This window comes from Prionailurus viverrinus, chromosome E1 (assembly GCF_022837055.1).
Source record: "Prionailurus viverrinus isolate Anna chromosome E1, UM_Priviv_1.0, whole genome shotgun sequence".
In the NCBI taxonomy this organism is placed as follows: Eukaryota; Metazoa; Chordata; class Mammalia; order Carnivora; family Felidae; genus Prionailurus; species Prionailurus viverrinus.
In genome coordinates this window covers 39,651,896-39,676,019 of record NC_062574.1, presented here as the reverse complement: position 1 = coordinate 39,676,019, position 24,124 = coordinate 39,651,896, and the positions used below count along the sequence as shown (strand labels likewise).

Below are 24,124 nucleotides of genomic sequence, written 5' to 3'. Positions count from 1 at the left end.
CAAAAAAAGAATTTATTTTCACCTGGTTCTGGAGGCTGAAAGACTTAGAACAGGGGACTGCACGGTTGGCTTCTGGTAACAGCCCTCTTCCCGGGTTTTACCTTCTCACTGGGTCCTCACGTGGCAGAGAAAAAGAACAAGCCTTCTGGTATCCCTTCTTTGAAGGATGCTAATCCCATCAATCCCATCACGGGGGGCCCCTTCTCATGACCTCATCTAACCTAATCACTGCCCAAAGGTCCCACCTCCAAATACCGTCACATTGGGTGATGCGTCGACATGCGAATTTAGGGGGGACATAATCCTGTCCACAGCACCTAACGCGGGCTAAGCTGGTAAAGAGCGTGATCTCTGATGCCTGCCAGCTCCCCAGCCAGCTGGCGTTGCCCTCATTGATAGATGCAGCGGGACGGCTTAGAGAGGCTGATGACTCCCGGGAAGCCGGGCTCAGCAGAGCAGGCTCTGAGCCTGGGCTGGCCGCTCCATCCCCGGCAGGCTGGTGCCCACTCGCAGGAGACTCTCCTTCCCCACGCCCTGGGGAGGGGAGGGCCCGCGCAGAGGGTGCAGGTGTCTCCCAGCCCTGGCTCCCCAGCAGACACCGGCATCCACGGAGCCCCTTCCCTGGGACCGTGAGGGTTCCCGAGAGCCACACAGGCAGCGTGACTGTGGCCTCAATGAGCAGAAAATGTCTGAAGGAGCTTGGAGGCAAGGCGATGGGACCGGGAGACTCGCCCACAAACCCCTGGAGTCGCCCACATCGCGGCAGATTTACACAAAGAGGACTTCAAAAGGAAGAGGCCATCCATCTTTCATGCTCTGAGGCCGGTGGAGGACTCAGGGCCCCCCGCCCCCCGGCTGCCCAACCCCCTCCTGCCTCCCCCGTCCCCGCCGAGGGAAGGTGCAGCCCGGCCTCCGTGATGGGCCTGCTGCGTGGTCCGCGGTTGCCGGTGATGCTGAGCGTACCCCATGGGCCAGGCCCCACTCAGCACCCTTCCCAAGACCTTCGGCGGCTCCCGCACCGGAGAGCTCAGGATGCCCACCCCCACCGCACCCGGAGATTCAAAGTACATCTCTATTTCTTCAAATGACTTCCCATCTACCTGTAGTGCTGAAATTAAGTCGTAATATAGTGCTTCTTTCTAGATATTCTGTCCTAAACCACCGGAACCTTCTTCTCGCCCCCTGACTGCTGCTTTGCGGGTGTGCCTGGCACACGGTGAGTCTGCCTCGGGCTACCCCACGTCCCTCCGAGGACCCCAGGCACCTGGCACTTGAAGCTGGGCCCACGGGCCGTGTGAGGGGCTGGGGTCCTGGGCCAGGCCTCTGTTCCGGGGAGCTCCCCCTGGAGAAGGCCCGCCCGCCCGGACACAGAAAGGCACTCTCAGGGGGCCAGTCCCCTGCGGGAACACAAGCCGGGGACGGGGAGAGAAAGGGAGCACAGATGAGGGGGGATCTCTCGGGAGGTTATAACCGGAAGGGGAGGCTGGTTTGCAACACAGAGGTGAGCCCAGGCGCCCCAGTATGTGTTTCTCTTGTTACGGGAGCCCGAGCCAAGAACTTGGAAGGGTAGAGGAAAAGGAAACTTGTGCTCACCAGTAGTCACAACAGATCTTGGCCATTCCTCCTGGCTCCGACCATGGCTTCAGAGGTTGGGCTCTGGGTTCTGAGAGCTGGCTTCACCGTTTACCAGCTGTGTGACCTTGGGCAAGTTGCTTCTGTATCCGTACCTGTAAAATGGATGTGACAGTTGCACTCACCTTATGGAGCGGTGTGAAACTTAAAGACAGTGACGTGGAGAAGCTTAGCAGGGCACATGATATATAGTAAACACTCACTGGATGAGCCGTGCCTACGATCATCATTACCCTTAATGGTCTGTGACGCCTGAGTGTTTCTCGCACACAGGCAGAGAATTTTCGTTACGCTACGTCAACCTGAGGCCGGGATTTTGAAGCTCAAAAGGCCGCTCGGCTCAGGGGTCTATTCCCGGCCACACATCAGGCTCTTGGAGCGGCCCCAAAAGGGGCAACTGGTAAACCCGGAAAGGAAGAGAGGTGCAGAATGCGGGAGGGGTGTGGGGGCGCGCGGGCAGGCAGGACTCTCCGAAGGCCGGCCCGCTTTCCTCTGTCCCCTGCTGTATCCACGCACCCATCAGCCTCTTTGTAGTCACCTGTGGAACAACCTACTTCTGTCCTTTTTTACTGAAATGCATTTATCTCGTCAATGAAAACGTACGTGGCAAATCTTTAACGGAAGTAAAATGAAAACCGTAAGATAAAAGCAGAACTACAGTCAGGTCCCGCCAGATTCTTTGCCCTCTCTGGGCTTTTCTTTGGTTTGCAAGCATCAGAAAGGTGTTCGACACTTGCCAACCCTAAACAGAGCTTTCTTTCTGGACCCAGTTGGGGGGATGGGAGGAGAACCGAAAGGGAAATAGTGTTCTCACCCCGGGCACGGTGCTGGGCAATGCCAGGCCCAGGAAACACCTGAAATCTTCCTGCAGTTTGGGGATGGGCTAGGGCTTGAGGCTAATGCCTGGGAGGGCGGATCCCCAAGATGTCCCTGGGCAGGATCCTGGGTCCCCCAGACTCCCAGGACAAGGACCCATTCATCCCTTCCACTGGTGACTGGTCTGCACAGTGTGAGGGCACAAGGGTCCCCTGTGTCCCCAGGGTCCCCTGCCCTTACCCGGCAGTGTCCCCTTATCCTGCAGCCCAGAGCAAGCAGGTGCCCCCTGTGGCCTGCCCCTCACTACCTCCAACTCAGGTATCCGGAGCTGCCAATCGTGGCGATCTCTAGTCACCATCTAGAGCCTTCTTTCCTCGCCTCTCCCAAAGGTATTTCTGGTCCCAAGAGGGAAAGAAAGCCCTGAAACCTGAGCAGAAGTTATCCTTAGTGACACGCCTGAGCAGTGCATTAATAGAAGCCTCCCTCAGGCCCCTGACACGTCTGGGCAGCTGCTCAGTCCCGTCTGGTGTCCCTCAGCCCCAAGGCCAGCCCCCTCTGGCTCAGCCGGACACACTAAACTTAGCTTCCACCCCCAGCTCATAACCGCTGCCACCTCCCAGCCCGGCTGCCACCTGCCCGGGAGCCACCGCCACCAGACCGTGCCGAAGGCGCCCACTCCTCTGCCACCAACATGTCCCAGACCAAAGCGCCCAAGGTCCGCGCGACCCTCTTCTGCATCCTGGTGGGCATCGTGCTGGCCTTGGTGGCCGTGGTGACCGACCACTGGGCGGTGCTGAGCCCCGAGGTGGAGCACCACAACGCCACCTGCGAGGCGGCCCACTTCGGCCTCTGGCGGATTTGCATCAAGCGTATTGTCACGAGTGACGGCAAGGACAAGACCTGCGGACCCATCTCCCTGCCTGGGGGTAACGTACCCACTCTCTGATCCCGTGCCCGCCTCCTGCCCTCCCTCATCCCCCTGGAAAAGGTGCCTGTGGGAAAGACCAGGAATAGCGCCCAGCCCCCTGTGCCCAGGGAGGAGGATCTGGATTGCATGTGTCATCCCGGAGGCCAGAGCTGCCGGCTTGTAAAATAAGGCCGTCTGTCTCTAGCTATTTCTGTCTTGCTGGGGCCTCGGGCTGTGCGCCCAGAGCCGAGGGCTGCGCAGGTGGGACCAGAGGCTCCCGGAAGAATCCGTGGATCCGTCAGACTAGAGGCTCCCAGCCCAGCAGCGGCCACTCTTCTGGGTGTGCCCGGCCCCACTCTCTCCCCCGCACAGACAGGCTAAGCGGCCCTCCGTCCTCGGGCCGAAGGGACACGTGCGGCCGGCACGGTCGCTCCCCAGCCTCCAGGTTGGGCGTGTGACGGGATCGGCCGCGACACGTATGGGGCGTAGCGCAGAAGGAAAACGCGGGGCTCCTTGCCATTGTCTTTAAGAATCTCAAGACGGGGACAGCGAGGCCTGGAGCCAAGCGGGGGTCCCTTCTGTGTGCAGGGCCTTGGCCGACCGCGTCGGTCACACGTCCGTAAAGCGGGACCTGGGTGTAGGTGAACCACCCACTTGGTACACCCCCTCTGAGCTCAGACCCCTTCAGAGCCGGGAAGCGGCTCCTCCTGCTGTGACTTAAGCGCACTCCTCAATCTCCCACCACGTGACTGAGCCGCACGTCAAAGGCGAGCTCCTTGTGAGGATACCTGGTAGCAGGGTGACCGGTCTATTCTGCAAACGTGGAGCCTTCCACGCCCGTGGCAAACAGCACACGCCGAGGAAAGAGCCCTGTGTGCAGAATCGAAGGTCTGGGCTCCAGTCACGCGTTGCCCACGACGCCCCAGTGACTTTGGGGGCGACAAAGGATATGGTGACTTCTGCTTGGCGCTCGGGCTCAGCAACGTGAGTCCCTCCCGGGGCTCACGAACAGCACTCTGAGGTGGCAGTGGACCGGGCCGAGGGCGGTCTCCCACCTGGTTTTCTGAGGCTTTCCCTCTGCTATCAGACTGGGGGTTCCCTGCACCCTGCCCTTCAGAGAAGTCAGTGCTAAGTCCCTGGAGACCTTGCAGTCTGTGTGTGGGACAGAGGAGCCCAAAGCCCATTGCCCCCACTTCTCTTTTTCCTCCTCCTTCCCCTCCCGCTGGCTCTAGGAAGCCCCTGCCTTGCTCACACCCCCCTTGAAATGCGGAAGACTTGTCGATAGATACCCAGCTGTCCTGGAAACACCGAGTCCTGGGGCTTTAACAGACGTGGACATGTGCTTGAAGGGTATCACATGCCCACGTTCCTCAGCCACAGCCGAGCACACCCGTAAACAGATGCATCATGCAGCCAATTCCCCCCCGGCGGGGCAGGGCAGGGCAGGGCAGGGCGAGGCCGATTCTCTACGGACCGTGCATGGGAATGCACGTTACGGTCCCGTCCATCTGTCCTCAGAGGCCCTACCTTTTAAAGTCTGGGGAGTTTACAGAGCAGATGAGCGGGGAGGCGAGGCAAGTCCATACAAGGAAGAGACACACTAGCAGGGGACCAGCAGGCACGGATTGGCCTCGAGCCCGGCAAGACAGTCCATGTGTATGTCTCCTTGCTCTGGCCCAGAGGGAATCCTGCTTCCCACCCTTGCGAGCCGGGCCCTACCCCAACAAGCTTCTAAAGTATGTTCCTGCCTCCTCCCCTCTCCTCTCTCCGCAGATGCACGCACCTTTTGCCTTCCCCAGCCACCTTTCCGGTGCTCTGTGGGATTACTCTTTTCTAGAGGGAGGAACAGAGCTCATCTATGTTCTCTCATTTATTATGAATGGCAATAATAACCACCACAAACACAAACATAGTACCATCTGCCAAGTATTGTTTCAATTCCCTTCCCTATTTTAACTTTGTAAAAAAAAAAAAATGTTATGTTTATATTTGAGAGAGAGAGAGAGAGAGAGAGAGGCAAATGTGAGCGGGGGAGGGGCAGAGAGCGAGAGGGAGACACAGAATCTGAAACAGGCTCCAGGCTCTGAGCTGCGAGCACAGAGCCTGACGTGGGGCTCGAACCCACAAGATGTGAGACCATGACCTGAGCTGAAGTCGGACGCTTAACCGACTGAGCCACCCAGGCACCCCCCCCCCCACCACCCATAGTTTAATTTTGAATGACATCAGAAGAAATTACAGACCAAGAATCTCCAAAAATCCTCTTCTCCTTAAATACAATGAGAGCTCGAGGATGGTGAGCTTTGTGGCACTTTAACTTGCTCTACTCCTGTTCCCCACTCCCCAACTCTGTCATAGCCTTGAAACCCAACAGCCTGCAAATAGTGAAAATTTAGCAGCCTGGACAGGCTGGGCTGGGTCTCTTTCACAGCCTCATTCCCAGAGAACTGTCATTATTTGATCTGTCTGGTGGTTCCCTGGAAGTCCCCACTTGCAAGGCTGTCTTTATTTGACCCGACGCTGAGCTCATCCGGCGGAAACGGTCTTTTTCCAAGGGGACACTTGCCAAAAACAATTAGAAACAATTGTTTAATAGCGTAACTTCCCGAGGCAGTGGACCACGGCGAGGCAGACAATAGGCAAACCAAAAAGCTGGAGAATGAGATATCCACAGGGGGCTTGGAAAAGCTCCATCATAATCCTGAGAATTTAGAAGGCCACGTGCATGCGTAGTGCCATAGAGTACAGAGGAAATCCCTGAAGAGGTCCTAAGCTCTCACCTCGGGCTGCTCTTGAGGCTGTGGGCAAGCAGAAAGTCAAGGCTAAGGCAGAAACGTAGGCTGCTTCGTGGAGCACTTAGCTCTCTCTGCTCAGCCCCTCGGTAAAGGCTGGGAGGTGTAGGAGTTCCCAGCATTTTGCCAAATGTGAGCTGACTGCCGAGCTACCTGAGCGGAGATTTCAGTGTCCACACGTGACAAAGAGTGCAGCCTTTCCACAATTAATCAAGAGAAGTCACTAAGCAAACAACAACAGGCAGCGACAGAAGCAAACCCTGGGGAAACGGGAGGACTCTGATTTCCAGAGGCGTTCATTGTATGATGCACATTTTCCAGCTTTAAGTTTAAATTTAAAAAAAAATTTTTTTTAATGTTTATTTATTTCTGAGACAGAGAGGAACAGAGCATGAGTGGGGGAGGGGCAGAGAGAGAGGGAGACACAGAATGGGAAGCAGGCTCCAGGCTCCGAGCTGTCAGCGCAGAGCCTGACGCGGGGCTCGAACTCACGGACCGTGAGATCGTGACCTGAGCCGAAGTCGGACGCTCAACCGACTGAGCCACCCAGGCGCCCCTTATTTTATTTTTTTGATGCTTATTTATTTATTTTGGGAAAGAGAGAGAGGGAGAGGGAGAGCACAAGCAGGAACAGGGGAGGGACAGAGAGAGAGGGAGAGGGAGAGAGAGAGAGAGAGAGAGAGAGCATCCCAAGCAGACTCCTGCACTGTCAGCGCAGAGCCCAACGTGGGGCTGGAACTCACAAATCAAAGAGCTGTTGAGCTGGAATCAAGAGTTGGTCGCTTAACTGACTCAACCAACCTGGTGCCCCTAAATTTAAATTCTAAATTAAAAAAAAAAATCACAAGACATGCAAAGAAATAAAAAAGTATGGCCCATACATAAGGGAGATAAAACCAGTCAAGAGATCCTTAAGAAAGCCAGATATTGGACTTAAAGACTTTAAATCAGCTATTTTAGATACAAAGAACAACAAGCAACAAAGCCTAACGGACTAAAGATGAAAACGATGTCTCATGAAATAGAGAATATCAATAATGAGATAGAAATTATTTTAAAAGGACCCAGTAGAAATTCTGGAGTTGAGAACTACAATAATTGAAATGGAAAACTCAATAGCAGATCTGAGAAGGGACAAAAAGGAATAAGTGAACTTGAAGATAGACGAATTGAGATTAGCTAACGTGAGGAATAGACAGGGGGAAAAAAAGAATGAAGAAAAATGAACAGAGCCTCAGAGACATGTGGGATAGTAGCAAATGAAGCAATATACACATAATGCTGGTGTATATTAAGAAGGAGAGGAGACAGAAAGAGAGAGAAAGGAGCAGAAAGGATGGGTGAAAAATAATAGCTGAAAAGTTTCCAAATTTGATGAAAAACACTTAATCTACAAATCCATGAAGCTTCAGGAATTCCAGTAGGATAAATCCACCCCAAGACTCATCATAATCAGAACTGCTAAAAGATAAAGACACAGAACCTTGGAAGCAGCAAGAAATGACTCATCACATACAAGAGATCCTTAATAAGATTGACAGCTGATATTTCTCCAGAAACCATGGAGGCCAGAAGGCAGTGGGACAACAAATATAAATATATATACAGTCATCTAATTCTCACAAAATCCTCTATAAGGTCCATACTATTATCATCTTGGCTTACAGATAAAGAAAATGAGGCACAGAGAGGTTAAGTAACTTGACCAAGGTCACACAATTACCACGGGAGAGCAGTCAGAGGTCATACCCCTAAAAGTCACCTTCTTGGTCACTACAGTATACTACTTTATACCTGTCTTTCTTCAGGTGATTCGCATCCTACACGTGGGAAAACTGAGGCTCAGAGTGGCCTTCCCAATGCTAACCATCTCACAAGGAGAGCTTCAACACCCAAGCCTCAAATCCAGACCCCCCCTTCCTCTCCAGTCCACTCCCATAGGATGCCCCCCACCGTGCGTACAAACACAGCCCCTAAAAGCTGCTGATCCAGGCAAACACAGAAGAGGCCAACTTTTGACGTGGCATGGTTTAGTAGAAGCTGGACCAGGAGCTGGTTCAAGAGAGACTTTTCAAGGTCCCATGCAACCATATAGATTGCTGATGGCTCTAGAGATCGTAAATTGTCTAATTTGGTTTTTCTTCTGACCCAAAGAGTTCTAGAAGGACTGTCATGCACAAGATTGACATCTGAGGTCAATTCCAATGCCTTTAGAATGAGAGTAAGGTCTTCTTCCTTTGTGAGGAGAGGCCGACTGCCTAAAATCCCAAGTGAGTCATCCCAGAGGGGTCATCCCCTGCCCCTGGGCTAGGGAGAATGTTATTTCTCTCGGGCTCTGTCTCTTTAGGCTAAGGTAACAGACTGCCCCAGGACCCCACTGCCCTTATGGCCCATCTTCTCTTCCAGTGCTCGGTGCAGGGACTGGAACCACATGAAAGAACATGACGGTACAGACCCCAAGAATTTCAGGGGCTTTCTTTCTCCTCCACGTGAGCCCATGCTGGAGACCCAGGCTATAACTAGCCTTCCCCCACCCCCCACCATAGAACAGCAATGCTCTGACACTCTGGGGTTGGGTCTTGAGGATTTCTCCAACCCAACTGTCAAAAGTCTTCCATCAGAGGGGCGGGTACTCCATCAGAGCACAGAGAAACCACTGCCAGGAGCACCAAGAATTTCTTTTACAAAAAGGGTCAAGACAACCCTGGCATTGATGCAAGTAACAAGTAAGTGAAATGTTTTTTCCGACCCCTAAATCACTAGTTCCCTTGGTTTTGTATCAATTAACAAGGTATTTTTTTTAAATATATTAAAGTCTACATCAACCAGTAATGGGTACGCTGACACATTCTGGGTGACAACCCAGAAGCATCCCCTAATCGTGTAAGTTAGAGAATCAGAGAAAGAAATACCTGCATTAACTCAAGTTCAGGTTGGAGTTAAATGTGTCTTCTGTTCAGTTCTTTGAAATCGGCACAATTAGATACGGTTCTGTGTAGTCACTCGTTTAACCAGAGTACTTGGCGAGCCAGAATATTCCAACCCTGGTCAAGTTCAATAGCTGAGTTCACCATATTTTTTAAGGAACAGCCCACTCAACTTTTTAGTCCCAAGCAGGTTCCGTGCTGTCAGCGCAGAGCCTGATGTGGGGCTCAAACCCACGAACCGAGAGATCATGACCTGGCCGAAATCAAGAGTCACTCTCTTAACTGAGCCACCCAGGCACCCCCCAGAAATACAAATACTAACATCACCACGAGCCATTGGTGGAGACAAAGGAGGCTGGAGGACCTCGGAGTTCTTAATTATGGGTCCCGGATCATCACCCTGACACTGGATCCAAAGCACTTGCTTCTTCTGCCCCGTGAAGGGCTGTAGTCCATCAAGACGAAGCTATAAGCCCTGAGCTTTGTGTCGTTGGGATGGGAGCCGGGGAAAAGGCAGGCAGATGCCCGGCTTGGTTTTTCCTGAACGAGCATCTTGTTGGTGCTGGACGTGTCCGGAGTGACGCTTGGGTCTCATGGCGCCCCCACCCCTGCTGGAGTCATCAGGGACCACAAGGGGGCTCGTTGTCCTCCATAGACAGCCATGGGGTCCCGGAGCGGACGTTACTCCCGGGTTCAGGGCAGAAGACGTTGGCCTTCCTCGCGTGCTACGTTCAAGAGAGGGGACAAGGCCGGCCCATCCATTCTCAAGCCCTCGGTTCCACGATATCGGAGAGAAGTTGACACTTCCAGACGCCCTGAGTGGGAACCCCACTCCCTGGGGAACCTCCATCCCCCGCACGTGACATCATTTAATGGAGGAGGAGAGGGAATAGGGCAGGGTACCTGGGCCACTGAACGGGAAAATATCCCCCAGAAAATCCACAGGCTGGCTTCCCCAGACAGACAGCATCCCACTATGGGGCTGAGCTAAGACGGGTTTTACGCAGGCAGCGGTCTGTCCGGAACGGAGCCTGTTGTTGACCTGGCGGAGGCTGACACACAAACACTACCTGCGTGTAAGAGCGGCCTCAGCAGCCCAAAACGGCCAAAGAGCGACGCTTTGGCCGGGCTCTGATGGGCCTTCATCTCACGGCCCTCTACTCCGAAGGCTTTTAACTCACAGACTGCGAGCAGTCAGGGAAGCAGCTGAAATACACTTGAATTCAGTCGATTCTTTTCAGGGGGTTTTCAGTGACAACCGAAATTGGCCCTTAAGGAATGAAACAGAAATGTTCCTTTGTCCAGAGGGAGACACGCGGAGCCTTACGACATAGCCCGAGCCACTCTGAAGCGGTGATTCAAGAGAAGCTATAGCTAATAATCTAAGAAATCGAAGAGGGTTGCATTGTGCTTTAAAATAGCACTGGAAGCCGTGAGAGAGAAGAGAGCGGCATTGCTTCTGACATCACCTCCAGCAGTCAGACACCCCAGGTAACTCCGCTCGAAAGGAAAGTGATTTAAATATAGAAGCTCAAAGAGGAGGCTGTTTACCGCTCAGAACATTTACTGCTGCTAAACCAGGCACATCTCCAGGGGTCATTTCCTTTCTCAGCCAGGGAGCAGCAGTAACACTGACATTGGGGGAGGGGAAAAGAGTGCCAGGCCATGGGCTTAAGTGGCAATAAGATGATTTAGGTCAGACAGAAGAAAGCCTGAATCCCAATGAAAGCTATGACTTTGGAAACACCTCAGGTCCACTTCCACAAGAAACCAGACGCCAATAATCATCTTTTCATAATTTACAGGTAGCCCGAAAGTGAAAAATTGAATGCACACCAGTAGATGCCATCTAAGCTAGGAGTGGAGGGGTCATGGACCCACAGGAAAAAGAAATCATTGAAGGGCACCCCACAAGTAAAAAGCAACCTAATTTGATTTTTTTTTTTAAGACACAAGCGATTTTTTTTAAAAAAACCATTCACCTACTTCCTAAAGAAGGAGTAAAGAATATTAAACTGTATTCAATAAGCAATAAGAACTCGTTTGATTTTAAAGAATGTCAAGTTACAAGAGAAACTGAAGGAGAAAAACAGAAGAGGAATTATGCCTGAAATTATATTTAAAACCAGCACGAATTTCTTTGTTCTGAGTCCTTCAACTGCCCCGCCATCAAATGCAGATTTTTCGTCCCGCTGTCCACAAATCTTCCGTGGCTTTTCTGATGCTTATGATGTAGAACACACAGCTCACCACGGAGGTTTTTCTGGGCTGCCTCTTTGGTCACGGGTGCCAAGGGTCCGATGAAATGACATGATAGTCACATTTGGCCCTTGAATGGAGGTGCTCTACCCTGCACCCAAGTCCTTCCAGATGACCTACTCAGAAGAGCTCTTTGTGGGGCATTTTAAGGGAGCAGGGCTTCCCAAAGTGGCTGAGCATCAGAGTGTTCTGGAAAGCTTTTGAAAAACATCCTTCCCCATCAGTCCCAGTGCATCAGGATGGACGCAGATATTGATAGAAAACACAGCCCTAGATTTTGATGTGACCAGGCTTTCTCCACCTCAGCCCTACTGGTACATTGGGGCGGGTCAATTCTGTGTTGTGCACGGCTGTCCGTAGCCGTAGGATGTTTAGCGGTATTCCCGGCCTCTCTCTACCCACTAGATGCCAATAACACGCCTGCCAGTTGTAACACCAAAAACGTCTCCAGACTTTGCCCAACGTCTCCTGGTGGGGGGGGGGGGGGCGCAGAATGAGCCCCAGGTGAGAACAACCATTTGGCCCTTTGTTGATGGTGTTCCCTGCACCCCCTGACAAACCGGGTGCTCAGCCTCAGTTATCCCATCTGCCTAATGGGCTCAGTACCCACAGTACTATGGTGCCTGCTTGACAAGATCAGCCTTTGCTTCCTGAAGAACTCTTGGCTTCTTAAAAAAAAAAAAAAAGTAAGTTTATTTATTTATTTTAAGAGAGAGAGAGAGAGACCACACGAGCAGGGAAGGAGCAGAGAGAAAGGGAGAGAGAGAATCCCAAGCAGGCTCTGTGCTGTCCGAGGGGCTTGAATTCACCAACCGTGACATCATGACCTGAGCAGAAACCAAGAGGTGGACGCTTAACCAACTATGCCACCCAGGGGCCCCAAGATGGCTTCTTAACCCCCTTATCCTGATATTTTGGTCTAACGGTCCGAGAAAGACGTTTGTTTCAGCCCCGATTCAGGGTTTAGGGAGATGAGGGCCGGCCAGACCAGCGGGGTCACACCCACCCTCTTTTCCTGGAGCCTCTGGCCAGGCTGCAGGCCCCATCTCTCAACTCACAGGCTGCCTCCCTCCTTTGCAGAGAAAAACTGTTCCTACTTCAGGCATTTTAACCCAGGCGAGACCTCCGAGATCTTCGAAGTCACTACTCAGAAAGGTGAGCCCCTGGTGGAAAGCAGGGAGGGTCGGGGAGAGCGACCACTGTCACAGGCTGCTGAGCCAGAAAACCATCTGGCACGAACGACGCCCCTGCTTGTGCTGGAAGGGAGCTCGTCCTGGTCCTGATGCGTCGGAGCCGCGGCCCCCTCACCCTCCGAGAGCGCAGCACCCGGGCGGCCACCCTGAGCTTCCATCATCAGGGCTGGGGAGCGCTTGCAAAGACGCGGTCCCCGGTAGGCGCCACACCTGCAGAAGGAATGCGTCTTCCCCACGAGGCCGAGGGTGACCGAGGGCGGCCGCAGCGACGGGAAACAGAACAAGTTCTCAGAACCCCTGCGCTGGTTTTCAGGGCTGGTGGGTCAGCCGATTCCCTCCGTGGCCCCGCTGTCACCCGCAGGGAATCAGGAGAGCAGGGACGCGGGGGGGGGGGGGGGGGGGGGGGGCGGTGCAGGAGAAAGGGTCGCAGGAGCACGTGCGCCGCGTGGGGCCTTCCCGGAAGCACCTCGGCACGTGTGCGCAGGACCCCGTACGGGGTGTGAGCTCGCACGCTCGCTCTGAGAGATCCTCACGTGCCACACACGCACCCACACGCACACGATCGCGCGCGTGGCCCTGCAACAAGCCACACTTCCAGCGCCGCTTGGCGTCCCCGGACAGACCGCCCTCCGCCCTCTGGCCCGTGGCTCGCAGGAAGCTTTCCGTTCCAGAAAGTTCTCCGGCCACACGGCTCCGGCGGGCGTCGCAGGCCTCTGCCCCCCCCACCCCCACCCCGGGGTTAGGGCCCCACGCGGGGCGTGGGAAGGGCAGGTCTGTTGCCATCCCGGCCCCACCCCTGACCTGCCACATGACTCCGGGAGAGGGGCTTCAGCTCGGACCCTCAGTGTGCTCCGCAGTGAAATGGGCACAAGGACGCGCGGCCCTGCCCCCCCCCCCCCCCCCCCCCCCCGTTCTCCCTCGCCCCGGCCGCTGCTGAGCCGCTGCGTCGCACCTGCCCTCCTGTCCCGCAGAGTACAGCATCTCGGCCGCCGCCATCGCCATCTTCAGCCTCGGCTTCATCATCATGGGGACCATCTGCGCGCTTCTGTCCTTCAGGAAGAAGCGGGATTACCTGCTGAGGCCTGCGTCCATGTTCTATGCGTTCGCAGGTAGCGGCTGGGGCTGGGGGCCGGGCCCGCTTATCGGGCACAGGGGTGGGGGCACCGGCGACCACGCCCTTGACTAACACAGCGAGCGAGGGAAGAGGCGTGGCCGGCGGGGGGAGGGGGGACGAGCCCAGGAAGGGGGCGGTCTGGGCAGAGGGCCCTGACGGCCCCGCTCCGCCCGCAGGTCTGTGCATCTTCGTGTCGGTGGAGGTCACGCGGCAGTCGGTGAAGCGCATGATCGACAGCGAGCACACCGTCTGGATCGAGTACTACTACTCCTGGTCCTTCGCCTGCGCCTGCGCCGCCTTCGTCCTCCTCTTCCTCGGCGGCCTCGCCCTCCTGCTCTTCTCCCTGCCTCGAATGCCCCAGAACCCCTGGGAGTCCTGCATGGACGCCGAGCCCGAGCACTAGCCCTCCGGGGGCCCCCCGGCCACCCTCAGGAAGCCGAGCCTGGCCCAGAACGTTCTAGAGAGGAGGCGGGAGCTTTACCTCTCCCCGGTGCCACCTACCCCACGACAACCGCTGCTGCTTCCCTCTCTGAGCCCTTCTTTGGGCTGTGACAGGCTCCCCCTGGGAATCCAGCAAGTGGACCTGATCCAGACTTGCCCAGGTGGGAGGGAGGCAGGCAAGGCGAGCAGGTGCACAGGTGTTTGGTGAGGGAGACCTTCCCCTGGAGGTCAGAGTTGTCCCCACTGAGCCAGTTGTCTTTGATAAACTGGGTCCAGTTGTCCTCTGTTAGCCCTGTAGGGACGCCCTGTGCTCATGTACCAATTCTGGGCGTGTGCCAGAGCCAGTAGCCAACCACTCCCACCTTCTCCTGGACAAGATACACCCTTTCCAGTGAACTGAACGTTCCCTCCTTGGTTTCCAAGATGCCTGAGGAGCATTTTTTTAAACTGGGTAGAACCTGACTGTGGTTTGAAATAAAAGCTCTTTGAAAACTTTTTTTCCTTGCACCTTGCACAGAAATTGCTTGGATTCCTGGCCACGCCCCAGGGGCCCCATGACCCTGAAGAAGAAAGAATGTCCCTCCCATCACCCCCCCCCCCCCGGGAGGGGGGGTGAATGTTTAGGACTTTTGTAGAGAGCTGTAGGGAAGAGGGGGTGATGAGGTCCTGTTTACCAATAAAACTTACCAATAAAGGCTGAATTCCAGCTTGGATCTCTGGGCCCTGGGATCTTTGGGAGAAAGCAGAGACCATCTGACTAGGCAAGGGGTTCAAAATAAAGAGGAGTTATTTCCAGAGCCCCAGCTAACACAGCACTCGAGCTCCACAGCCACACGTGTCTGGTTTCAGATGCTGGATTTTTGTTACAAGGAACATCAGGAAGCAGGGCTTAGCAGTTAGACACTTAGGGCCACGCGGAATGTCATAATTTACACTCTTCTGCCTTCCAGAATCCCACCACGTCTACCCAACCCTCAGAAACGTTAAGTCAGACACAGTCGGCAGAGAGATTCTGCGCGCTCCGTGCCCCAAACACACACCAGAAGGGCCGTGTAGTGTTAATTCTTCCGTAGCAGGGCTTGCAAACCACAGCCTGCGGGCCAGACCCCGCCCACCACCCGTTGCACAGTCCGCAGGCTAAGAATGGCTTTTTAACAATTTGAAATGGCTTTTAAAAATCAAAAGAAGACGAATATTTTATGACATTTGACAAGTAGTCCAATTTCAGTGTCCATAAAGAAAGGCTTACGGGAACCGGCAAAGAAAAGCAAAGTGACTCAAGTGGCCGGGGCAGATTTTAATCAGTAATCTACTTTTTCAATAGGGGAGAGTCCAGTATGAACTGTGACAGACTGGCTCGCACTACCTGGCCCTTTGTGGCAAGAGTTGGCGGAGCCCTGTTCCGGAGGAGTTGTACGCTCATCAGGCAGCCTGTTAACCCCACACTGTTCCCACCTGTAATGTGAGAGAAGACAGACTCGTTCGTTCTGTTTAGAACAATATAAAAGAAAGCCATGTGAGTCTGGGGGCATCTGGGTGGTGGCTGTAAGTGGGGCTTGTCAAGATTCTTCTCAGGGGCACCTGGGTGGCTCCGTCGGCGGATCGACCGACTTCAGCTCAGGTCATGGTCTCACAGTTTCTGGGTTCGAGCCCCGTGTTAGGCTCTGTGCTGACAGCTCAGAGCCTGCAGCCTGCTTCAGATTCTGCGTCTCCCTCTCTCTCTGCCCCTTCCCCACTTGTTCTCTGTCTCTCTCTGTCTCTCTCTCAAAAATAAATAAAACATTTTTTAAAATTAAAAAAAAAAAAAGGTTCTTCTCTGGCATCTCAGGGGTTTGGGCTGGATTTGCAGGCGTGGCTGAGGAACCCGGGGGACAGAGAGCACAGCCCAGCCTGCTTTCCAGCCAGGAAGAGTGCAAATGTCTGGCATGTGGTTGTGAAAGCAAAAGGGTCAAAGAGAGCCGGTGACATAAACGTCATGAACCCAAAGTCTGGGAGCTGCAGAGAAGGGAGGCTGGCAGGTGGCCTCATCCCCCAAACTCCATGTTGGAAGTCAGTGCTATTGTTTATTATTATTATTATTATTATTATTACTTTGACCAGAATTGGGCTGGTATGCATTGCATATTCCCACATGGGTGCCTGTGTTTGCTGCACCAAAGACCACTTCTGAGTGCAGCAGAATCCATTTGGTTTCCCAGAGTTTGAACCCTTTCAAGAGAGGTGGGCCCGAAACTGTTTTGAAGACCAAAGGGTCGGAGGGAAGCTGCCGGAGGACCCGCTCATGATCTGCGCCAGCTTCTGCTGTGGAGAAAAACACACCACCATCAAGCAAAACAGAGCTTAATGCCAAAAGAGAAACACATCAACCAAACCAGTGAAGGAAAATACCTTTTTTTCCTCAGCCCACTGGCCTCCGCTTGCCAGGAAGGCCGTCCAGAATGGGCACTTAGTCAGTCTTGCTCTGCTTGGTGGTAGGCATTTGAGGCGTCCACCGGACCTCGGCGCTGGGGGCTCAGCCAGGCCACCCTCCAAGGGCCCGAAAATGAAACAACCACGCAGGGCTCCTGACTCCTTGCCTGGGTGGGTGTGAACTTAACGGCCATCGGACCAAGATTTCCCAACACCTTCACTGTCGCAGCTTTTTAGAGATCGCTGGATTCCACGAGGAGCCAGGGCTAGCAATTCCGTCATCCAGATAGATATTTGAGTGTGAGATTTTTTTTTTTTAATTGTGGTGAAATAGACACAGCATGAAATTTACCATCTTAACCATTTTTAAGGTCGATAACACTGAGTACATTCACGGTGTCATGCAGCCCATCTCCAGAACTCTCTTCATCGTCCCAAACTGAAACTCTGTCCCCGCTAAGCAACTCCCCATTCCCCCTTCGCCCCCCTCCCCCCTGGCAACCGCCATTCTTTCTGTCTCTATGGATTTGGCTACTCTAGGGACCTCGTGTAAGTGGAATCTTACAGTACCTGTCCTTTTCTTTTTTTCTTTTAATTTTTTTTTTAACGTTTATTTATTTTTGAGACAGAGAGAGGCAGAGCATGAAGAGGGGAGGGGCAGAGAGAGAGGGAGATGCAGAATCCGAAACAGGCTCCAGGCTCCGTGCTGTCAGCACAGAGCCCGACGCGGGGCTCGAACTCACGAACCACGAGATCGTGACCTGAGCTGGAATCAAGAGTCGGATGCTTAACCAACTGAGCCACTCAGGCGCCCCGAGTGTGACATTTTCTAAATCAAAATTATTGCAAAATATCCGCGATGAGCACAGTACCAAAATTTTACATGAAGACAGGATCTGTATTATTGATTTTTCCTATTGTGTCATGCTCCCATGGCTTGGCATGGTGGTGGAAAGTAACCACGACCATCCCCAGGGTACAAAGAAACCTGAAGGGCAGGGAAAGGCTTGCTTCCTGTGACTGAGAACCAAGACTGTCTAACCAGGGGGACCTTTACCAGTCAGTCCCCCCACTTGACCTCTGCCCAGTGACTATGGGGGCAGGGGGGCAAAGACACATCTCACCCTGTCTTTGGCTGACACACAGTGAGTAGGTCCTAGCCAATGGTTTGGTTCTTACTGGCCCCTCCTTGAGACCAAAACTTTCAAGGATCTCTGTGTAACTCCATTTTTCCTGGCTGCCTCAATAAAGATAGGTTTTCGTCACGTGCCTACGGCAATATTTCCCCCACCAGTGTGACTCGTCCCATTTTGATCAAATATTTTATTTACAAATTCATTTCTAATGTATTCCCTGCGCACTTTCAGAAAAGATCTGGAGCAGAGACAAGGTATTCATAAACCCCGTGACGTGGGACATATCTATCACACCAGTGACCGGTGATCGGGATGCATCTGCCCACAGTCCCCTCTAGCCCACATTTCGTGGTGTCACTCCTTTGCAGCCGCCGAGGCCATAAATTAGTCCCCCCGACGAGGCACGATTCCTGCATATGGTGAGGAAGGTTGCGATCATTGCCATCACAAGGGCTGATCCTCTCTCCTTTGGCCTGAACAGGAAAGACCCGACGACCTCTTGGAGATGTTTGTTGATTTGGGTTTAAGCTCGCCCACCAGTGGCGTCACCAGTGGCCCTGGTAACTCCACGAAGGAATGGAGGGTGGGGAATTTGCAACCATTTGCAGCTGAGAGTTCTGGGCTCTGAGCCTAGGGAGCTCAAAACCAAATCCCCAAGTCACTGCCTGAACAGCGGACACCCTTCCCATCCCACTGCCCCGGGGTGCTATGGCTGCGAGCAAATGCAGGCTGTATTTCGGAGGGTCTCAGGGCCACCAAGCTCTACGTGTTTCAAAGCCCTAGCGAAGCTGATGAAGTCAAGGATGCAGTTGACCTGAAGTGTTCGAGAGGCAGGGAGGCACCGGCGTATATATAATCCCCTCGGTCTAATGGGGAGGAAACTGGAGGAAACTCCAGGAACACCAGAGAACCACAGCTGTGTGGGTTTCACAGAAGTGAAATTTACCTCTGCGGGCAGACGCGGGAAAGAACACGGTTGAAAGAAGCTTCTCCTTCTCACCTTCTTCAGATAGAGGACATCTCGAGACCAGAAAGACCTGGTTCCATCCCTTCGCCCAAGGAGCCCCTGTGGCCTCGATGGCAAAGGCTCTGTTGACACACGTCACTCTTTGTCATTTCTCCGTTCAAGATCTGCTTCCAACACAGGCTGAAAGCTTGCGAAGAGCAGAGCTGGCCAGTGTATCCATTGCTGCACAGGAGGCCCAGTGCACAGTAGGCTCCTTAAAGGAGGCAGCAAGGAGGGAAGGAGGGACAATAAATTGCTTTGACAGAAGCAATGCAGGTTTGTGAGTGGGGTAAAGAACATGGGGGGGGGGGTTGCCATTTGAATCAATTCCATTTGAATCAATGAGGGCGCTGAGCCAGTTTCCCACGCCAAGGTATACCCTGAATTACCTTCATCGTTGAGACCCTACTATGTGCCAGACCTGGGGTGTGATGGTGAGTTCTAGACCAGGGCAGCTGTGAACTTTCTCAGGGCCTCAGTTTCCTCACCAGCAGTTAGACTAGCTCATGTTGGACCAGAGTCCCCTCCAGTTCTACTGTTCCCTGGGGCTACACATTATATGGTCCCTCACCTCAGGAAACATTACTTACACATTTAAAAATTCACTGTAGGGGCGCCTGGGTGGCTCAGTCGGTTAAGCTTCCATCTTCGGCTCAGGTCATGATCTCGCAGTTCTTGAGTTCGAGCCCCGCCTCGGGCCCTGTGCCGACAGCCTGCTTCCGATTCTGTGTCTCCTTTCTCTCTTTCTCCCTCGCCCACTAGCACTCAGTCTCTCTCTCTCTGTCTCAAAAATAAACATTAAAAATAATAAATAAATAAATAACTAGGGTTCTATTTAGATATGAGACCATTCCTTTCATACATTCTAATTTCAAAGGCTCGTGTTCCTCAGAATGTCATGATTGCTCTAATGAATTGATTTTACAAGAAGACGCCATTGTAAATTGTATTCACAAAAGGAATTTATAAAAGTACAATGCGGACTTTACATGTTACATATATATTCAGCTTCAACTGTAGACTGTTCGAGAAAAGGATTCTGTTGCTTAAAATGTTTGGAAACCTTCATTAGAGGATCTTTACGATTCCTTCCAGCTACATTCAATGAAGCGAATCATGCATCCATACCTTGGAAAAGTTCAAGAAAGAAGGAAAGATCTCCTTAAAATAAAGTTTCCCTGGCTCATCTTCTGGACGGCCAGGGAGCGTTTTTGAGGAAGGACGTGCTAACGAAGGCAAACCCCTAGGGGCCCCGAGGAGAGCCGTCTGAAGGGCAGGGATTGCAGACGGGGAGAGAGACAGCGTTAGGACAGCAAGCGTCCCTCCTGCCGGAATCTTCCACACCACCTTCCATCTCCTGTCAGCTCACACGTGTCCTGAAACAATTCTTCACGCGTCACTTCTCCAGCCATGGCGTCCGTCTTGCATCCTGGAGGCCACCCGTGACCTCCCCATCGCCAACCACATCCTACTAGACCCTTTCCGTAGCATTTTGTACTTCGGGTCTCTGTTCCCTCGTAAAATTCCCCATATTTTCCCTTCGTTCTCTTTCTTTTTACAACGTTCCTGTTCTTACCTGCCCCTTAAGCTTGGGTGTCTCCAAGTTCCGCCATCTTTGGTTCCTCCGTCTCACATCACGGTTTCTAAGACATATCACTCCGGGGGCGCCTGGGTGGCTCATGCGGTTAAGCGTCCGACGCCTGGTTTGGGCTCGGGTCGTGATCTCACGTTTCATGAGTTCCAGCCCCACGTTGGCTCTGTGCTGACCGTGCGGAGCCTGCCTGGGATTCTCTCTCTGCCTCTCTCTCTCTCCCTCTCTCTCTCTGCACCTCCCCTGCTCGCTTTCTCTGTTTCTCAAATAATAAATAAATAAATAAACATAAAAAATAGTTTAAAAAAAAAAAGAGAGAAGAAAAGAAGTGTCCCTCTTTTCCAGGGCTTCGGCTCCCTGTGACTCCCATCCCAGCCCGTGTCTCCAGCCCATCTCCCCTTGCAGGTGTCAGTTCCCGCAGGCACCTGCACCCGGGGTGTCCCAGGGCACCCCAGACACCTAAGTCCAGACCCGACCGACCTCTGGCTGCTTACCCAAACCTGTTCCCTCCTTTTGATGGCACCTTATCTGTCCATTCGCTCAAGCCGTAAGTTGCTGTAGGTTGGTTGACGGACTCCTCGCTTGCTCACCGAGCCCAACCTCACAGATTCTGCCTCTGAAATGACTCCCAAACCCGGGCCCTTGTCTTGCTCCCCTGCCGCCCCCTGCGCTGCCCGAGGCCAGCCTCTCTGCCACTCGTGTCCTGCTCACCGGCCACCGAGAGAAAAGGTTTTCCAAACACAACTAGCCGGTTCCCATCTTTCCCACAAGGGGTGTCCTTCGCCTAAGCAGATACGTGCTTTTGATTACATTTATTTCCTTTGGACGTAACAAATCACACAGACTTAGTGGCTAAAACTAACACAGATTTATTCCCTTACAGATCTGGAGGTCAGAGGTTTGAAATGATTCTTATAAGGCTAAGATCAAGGCGCCAGAAGAGATGGCTCCTCCCGGCGGCTCCAGATGCGAATTTCCCAGCTCCTAGAGACCGCCTACCTTCCCGGTTCGCGCGTCCTCTGACCTCTCCTTCCGTAATCACATCTATTTCTCTGACCCTCCTGCCTGCCTCTTATTAGGACCTTTGTGATGACATTGGGCTCATCCAGATAATCCGAGATAATCTCATCTCAAGACCCTTAACTTAATCACATCTGCAAAGTCCCTCTTTCCACAAAAAGTATCAGGTCCCGGGGATTCGGATGTGGGCATATTTCACAGGCTCTGAGAATGTGGACACCTTTGGGGGACCATTATTCCTTCTGCCTCACTGAGGATCAGCACTGCATCCCGGACACTGTGCTAAACCAGGGCATAACGAGGCCCTGTCCCTCAGGGACTTGCAGTTCTGTGGCGGATGATTTACAACTGAAGTGCTGTGTTGGGAGCCTGGGTGGCTCAGTCGGTTAACTGTCCGACTTCGGCTCAGGTCACGCACTCGCCTTTTGTGAGTTCGAGCCCCGCGTCGGGGCTCCGGGCAGACAGCTCGGAACGTGGAGCCTGCTTCGGGTTCTGCGTCTCCCTCTCTGTCTGCCCCTCTCCTGCTCGCACTCTGTCTCTCTCTCAAAAATAAAGATTAAAAAAAAAAAAAAACCCAAAAAACTGAAGTGCTGTGGGGTCTGGGTGGATCTTGGCATCACGGAGGGGCACGTGGCCTGCCCCCTTGCCCGAACCTGCTGAAGTCCGACTTATTCCCAGTGGAGTAAGTGGGGCCCAGCTCAGACATCACAAGGCGACATGTTCTCCAACCCCTCATGCAAAATTCATGCTTCCCTCCTTCCTGTGCCCTTGACGCTGGGCTCACGTTCCCGCTACTTACCCCACTGGGAGCAATTCATCATGTCTTCGTGCCTTGCTGGATTATAAACTCTTGGGAGGGAAGGGCTGCATTTTCTTCAGAATTATCCCAGCAGCTAGAACCTTCCCCACACCAGCCTCCTTTTTCCAAACTCTCCGCACAGCAGCCCGCACACAGTGCCCCGGGGACCCGCTGGCACGTTGAGCAGGTGCACGAGCTAGAAGGCGGTGGAGGCAGGAGATGGGCGGGGAACGACTGGGGAGAGCAGTGAGGCCTCTAGAAGCGAGAGGGGGGCTTGATAAGGGCTCCTCGGCGAGCCGGCGCCCTGGCCTTGGGTGTCCGCAGAGGGGCTCGTCCCTGCGCTCGGCCTGATTCGTGAGACCCAGCGAACTGGGCTCGCTCTAACAGAGCACGTGGTGGCAGGTCTTCTGGGTGGGGTGACTTTCGGGGCGGGAGCACACCAGCTGACAGGCCGTAAGAACAGATTTCCAGGAGTGTTTTGCTGGAAGGCTCAAAACTACTCTCAAGTGTGCTAGATCATGATGTCCCCCCCCCCCCAAATAGTTTTACCTTCCCCCCTGTTACGGAACCAGCCCAGGAGGAATCACGTGAGTCCTCAGAGGCCCAAGGAGTCGTCCTGAGGAGGGTTGATCCATCGGATCAAGCCTGTTTGCTTACCCACCTTCCAACGATTCCCCCCGTTCTGTCTCGGGGTTACGTAACCAGCTTGAAGCCTGGTCACGCAGCTCAAAGGATTGCATCCTCAAAACTTTCTCTTAGAAGAAGAGCCTCAGCCTAGAGCAGCCGTTCGGCTTCGTGAAAACCCGGGCCCGTCTAGCTTCCAAACGGATGAAAGACCTGACTGGCGGGTAGGTGAGAAGAGCAGGCACAGAGACAAAGCACCCACTCGGCGACTTCAGCCCCTTCCCTTGCGGCTCCCTTGCGCTTCTGTACATCAAGGGGACAAAACGCTAAACGCTAATTAGAACATTTCCGAGCTTCCCTCGCAAGGTCCCCAAACTTCCAGGCAGTCGGCTCACACCCAGAAGGCTGATCATCAGACGCCTCCGATTACGTTTCTGTTCAATTAGTGAGCAAACAGCACCACACCACTGGTTTCCTCTGCAGGGGAGCCTGGAGCATGCACCCTGCCCCCGCCAGCCACACCCACCTTCCAGAGTCCTTTGCTGGCTCCTCTGAGCACCTCACCAGAGCCATTTTCTTCTGGGGGATTAGCAGCGGTTTCCTGAAACAGTGCTTCCAATCAATTTGCAGAGCACCCGTTTTAATGAGCTAAGGAGTGAGATAATACCACGGATTTTGCAGGCTACAGCTTCTGTTCAATTTAATTACCTCCCTCCGTGGATTTCCAATCAACCAGAGCTGGCTTCAGACAAAGGGGCATTTCATCACTTTCCCGAAACACTGCGTGGTAGGTATGTGCCTACAGACCGGGACGTGCTGAAGTAGGCAGCATCCATCAAAATTGACATAACCATGGTGAAACTGTCAAACTACGGGCTCTAGCAGTAACACCTGGCGAGACACAAAATACCAGTAAATGCTAATGCTCTGTCACAGCTCAAGGAACTGTGTGGAGCGGGTGGGGGCGGCACCGCACAGGAGAAATTGCTGCTCCTGGAGCGCAAGGCCATCACACCCGCCCAGTTGCCATCTGGCCACACTGCACTGGCAAAGGACGTCAGTGGGAGGAAGAAGGTGAAGTTTGAAGTTCCTCTCTCAATCCAAGCTTGAGAACCGGCCAGTTCAGCAAGCATCCGGGGGCCCACTATGCAAAAGGCATAGGGCCGTAGGTTTAGAGGTCATAGGACATGATCTCTGCCACCCAGAAACTCACAAACTCCTACCTGTAATACACAGTATGCTGAAGACACACTCCAAAAAAGTCAAGGACTCATCCAGGGAAGGAAGGGCAAGCGGCCTGATTTAGTCTGCTGTGTGCAGTACTTGGGGATAAGACTTGCAGGGGGTAAGAGGGTTGCCTCCAAAGTCCAGCTAAGAAATTCAGGATGTGATGGGAAAGCACTGGGGGTGTCTCAGAAACAAAAAAAAAGTGACATGACTAGATCTGTTTCAGAAAAG

General features: G+C 53.4%; 1 protein-coding gene across 1 annotated transcript; it reads left to right on the top strand.

The window, feature by feature from the left end:
• The first annotated feature begins 3,139 nt into the window (after window positions 1-3,139).
• On the top strand, window positions 3,140-14,043 carry CACNG1 (calcium voltage-gated channel auxiliary subunit gamma 1). The gene is made up of 4 exons (XM_047834066.1): window positions 3,140-3,374; window positions 12,414-12,488; window positions 13,498-13,635; window positions 13,817-14,043. The coding sequence occupies exons 1-4, from the start codon at window positions 3,140-3,142 to the stop codon at window positions 14,041-14,043; spliced, it is 675 nt and encodes a 224-aa protein (XP_047690022.1).
• Window positions 14,044-24,124: the final 10,081 nt, after the last annotated feature.